The following is a 3840-nucleotide window of genomic DNA, read 5'->3' as shown; positions in this document are numbered from 1 at the left end:
CCTCAAACCCAACTCTTGTATAGAAGGAGCCATGTTTGCCTGGAGTTTGATTGGCTGGGCAGTTAATTGAGAAGGCGGGGACAACAGCATATAAAGAGACTGCTGGCTGAGCCTTGAGAAGAGAGACTGAAGCAGAGAGACTGAAAGCTAGGAAACTGATGGAAAAGATGCCATTTTGTCTTGTCTGTGAACTGTGCTGTGCTGAAGGAGGCCTAATAAACCACCTTTGTTTATGCTACAGCCAACTTTGATGAGTTTTCCTTYCACACCACACCTCTCAGYGTAACAAAGACAAACAGGTTGGTTTTGCAGTTTAGAAAGAAAAATACAACAGTCGGTTAAATTATATGAACAGTTTAATGAGCTCGTCTACTCAGTCACACGTATGACACGTTAAAGTTGATTCCAGGATTACCTGAGCGTTCTCCCATGTTGTTGGAACAATACAAAACCATGCAACTCAAAAGCAAAAATCATCTCTCAGATCAAGTTCAAAACATGATTCCTAGACATGCACAGATATGTGCATTCAGCGCACATATCTGATTCTTTTTTTTCCCCCTTCTTCCTTTCATGACTTCAGAAGCAGCAGAGGTTTGGATGTGAACCGACTCCTCGATTTGTCAGATGGAGGAGTGACCCTGAACGTATCCCTGCACCACCAAGCAAACACACACCGTCATTTTAAAGCTTCCCTGCAGCAGAGCAGTGCTGGAACACATGATACTGTAGCTAAATAGCATAATAAAAGTTTAGTTTATGGACAAGGCATGCTAAAAGCAAATCATTTCTCTTCTTAKTCCAAGCAGGAGCAAAGCAAACGCTACTTGTAGTGGCTAGAAAAAGTCTCCATGGAATACTACTTTTCTTCTTCTTTCTCCCACTCTTCATCCATGGTTGACCAGCAGGTTCTACGGGAGAAAATAGGGGAAAAAAAGTTAGAATTGTTGCAACCCTACAACACCATCTGACCTTTAAGATGCTCTCAGGGGGAATGGCTGTGACTTTTCCATTCACACTTTTCCACCTTTAACCGGCCACATCTGAAAGGTCAGATTTACTAAAGGTAGAGATTATCTCGGTAATGGAGARAAGGAATCCTCACTGACCCTTCAGACCGTTTTAAAATCGCAGCTCAAAGGAAATATTTTACAGTCCAAGTACTCAGACTTTCCTATAYGTTTTCAATTTGCTCTGTTTTAAWGGAGTTTTAATTCATTTATCCTGAAATGCAATACAATGAATTCCAGCTGAGTCTGCAGACAAACTCAAAAGAAAATAATAACCATAATCAAACCTTATTGTATTTATTCAGCAACTGATTTTTATAAATTTATGACATTTTAAAAGTTGAAAAACAGTTTTAACTCCCTACAGTTAACATGTACTAACTAGTGATGGTCTACATCCAAAAATCCCAACAGAAACCAATATCTCTGGCTGTAAAGGGGAAAAGACTTTTGCAAGGTGGTGCATTTCAGCTGGTGATGTAGCCTTTAAAATGTAATGCATGTAAAGTCTAAACGTAACACCWACTATTACAACTTGTTCACTTTAACATAATCCAACTYCTTCCATCAAAACGACCAGGATGTCTGAAACGAATGATGACTTTGTTCCAAAATGACAAAGTGATTCTGAGAAAAGCTTTCTAGATAAGTAGCCGGTATGACAGGAGCTGTAGCACCATGGAAACATCCAACCATACAAACTTTAGGAGCAGCCTATCAAAATGTTGAACTGGAGCTGGATGATGTATTTTTAGAGCAGTGATTTATTCAGAAGGAAAAATAGTTTGAGAATATGAGGAAAAGGTTGGTTTCTAGAGGCTGGCAGGCTGTCAATGGGAACGTCTCTTTATATCTATAGATCCATATAAATTAGATGGAGGCTTTGAATAGAAACAATGTTTAACATGACGGTTCATGGTTAAGGTGGAAGATCTCAGTAAAGAAAAAAATTCCATCTGAGAAACGCAGCGAATGTTGAAGCAGACAGGTTGCAGATTTTCACTTTGCCTCCGGTGTTTTTCACACATAGATGATATTCTGTCAGGTATGTTATCAGGTTTAACACACATTATGACAGCTGCTCCCATATTAAAACAAACATACGTTGAATGAAAACAGTCGTATTCAGGAAGACYGGGCTCGGAGTCAAATTTATGTTTCGCTGTTTGCATTAGACACTTTTTTTCAACTGGTGTGAAAAACAATCACTGATTAAATATGAAAGTATTTTGATATTCAAAGCTAAAATATTTGCACTTCTATTTCCTCTCAGTCAAATTCCAATAACTGATACTTGATCAAAATAGATTTGTTTTTTGATTATGTTTTCTGAAGGCCAAAAGTAGCACAATTCATCAACACATACAATACCTGCACAAATGTAAACATTTAAAAATGGAGGTACATTTAACAAATACTGTACATCCATATACTAATAAATGACTAATAAATATGAAATTTGAAAAACTGCATATTATATACTAAATATCTATGAAAATATATGTAAGTATTTAATTTGTTCATTACATTTCAAGTCCTTTGGTTGAAACATGAATTAATTTTCAGCTTTGTTTAAAGTCAGTGGGCGGGGCTAACCCTGCTGTGTTAGTTTTCAGTTGAGTTGCTGAGCAGCCAATCAGATGTTAGGATCTATTTGACTCTCATAATATACAGCAGAACAGCAAACATTTCAATAAATACCTTAGTGATGCTAATTTCAACACAATTAGATTAAATTGAATGATTTTTACATTTGTTTAATTGTATATTTATTAAACACGTTAATTGTTGCATTTATATAGTGGTATCTAATGAATTGCGTAATTAGAATAAACTAATTTGATTAATCATCATAAATGATGATAGTTATTGTGTTACTTTTAGCCCTCTGTACTGCAGGATTAGGAATATTTGAGAAAGTATTTTAACAKATTATTATTTAAAACAGAAAATCTAGAAATGCMTTGTGATTTTCCAGATTAAAAATTAAAAAATCAAAAGATTTTCAGTGTTTTGTGTGGCATTCTGTTAAAATAGATAACAGTGTAGGTAAAACGGAGCTCTGACTCTCAGATCCCCCAGCTGTGTTACAGAAATCATTAAAACCACACAGTGATCAGTCAGCTTAACTCTTTTAAACCTTCTGCTTTGCCGTCTCACCACTCATTCACCTTCCTGTTATGTGTTTCCTTTTGAACAGCTCACTGTTCTTATGAAGATCAAATGCAATAATATAAATATAACCCACAGAACAGACTGGACTTTTAAGCTTAATTATGTTTAGACCAATAAACAATATGTAACTAGTTCTTTTTAGTAGTAGTCACAGTGTAAATGTGAAATCAAAGTGAATTGAACACAAAGTCTCTTGCAAAAGAAGTTAAACTTTCTTCACACTGTCACATTGAAACCACARACATCGATGGGTTTTGACAAGATTTTGTGTGACAGACCAACACAGAAGAAAGAAAGAGAAAAACTTTTTWAAAATTTTAGAAACGAAAAGTTTGAAATGTTTGGTGTGCATTTGTGTTTAGATGCCCTCAGTCATACTTTTTGTTTCTATTAGTCTGTTGGAGTTTTTCCACTATTTTTTGCAGAAACGATGCATGGCCAGTSCATCGGCCAGCAATTTTGAAAACTTTTGCAAGGCAGATTTCTGTTTATGTTCAAACCAAATGTTAGAATGCATGTGATTAATCTAAAATCTTTAATGTATTAATGTTACATGATGCGGATTAATGGTATTTAGAGGTGTGCCAATCGATCGGCCACCGATCATAATCAGCCGATTTCCATGAAAAAGTGTATGATCGGTGATTGCCGATCA

At 35.8% G+C, this 3840-nt stretch overlaps 1 protein-coding gene across 2 annotated transcripts in view; it reads right to left on the bottom strand.

Moving 5' to 3' along the window:
* Nucleotides 1-338: 338 nt before the first annotated feature.
* Nucleotides 339-3840, bottom strand: part of chchd6a (coiled-coil-helix-coiled-coil-helix domain containing 6a) — a 117662-nt gene continuing 114160 nt past the window's right edge. For both annotated transcript variants that reach the window (XM_008412749.2, XM_008412748.2), the window contains one exon: nt 339-911. In XM_008412749.2, coding sequence (XP_008410971.1) covers nt 860-911 — 52 coding nt within the window. In that variant the 3' untranslated portion in view covers nt 339-859. The remainder of the gene's footprint in view (nt 912-3840) is intronic.

Source organism: Poecilia reticulata, linkage group LG7, assembly GCF_000633615.1.
Source record: "Poecilia reticulata strain Guanapo linkage group LG7, Guppy_female_1.0+MT, whole genome shotgun sequence".
In the NCBI taxonomy this organism is placed as follows: Eukaryota; Metazoa; Chordata; class Actinopteri; order Cyprinodontiformes; family Poeciliidae; genus Poecilia; species Poecilia reticulata.
Note: the sequence above shows the minus strand (reverse complement) of the source record. Positions and strands in the feature narration are given on the sequence as shown.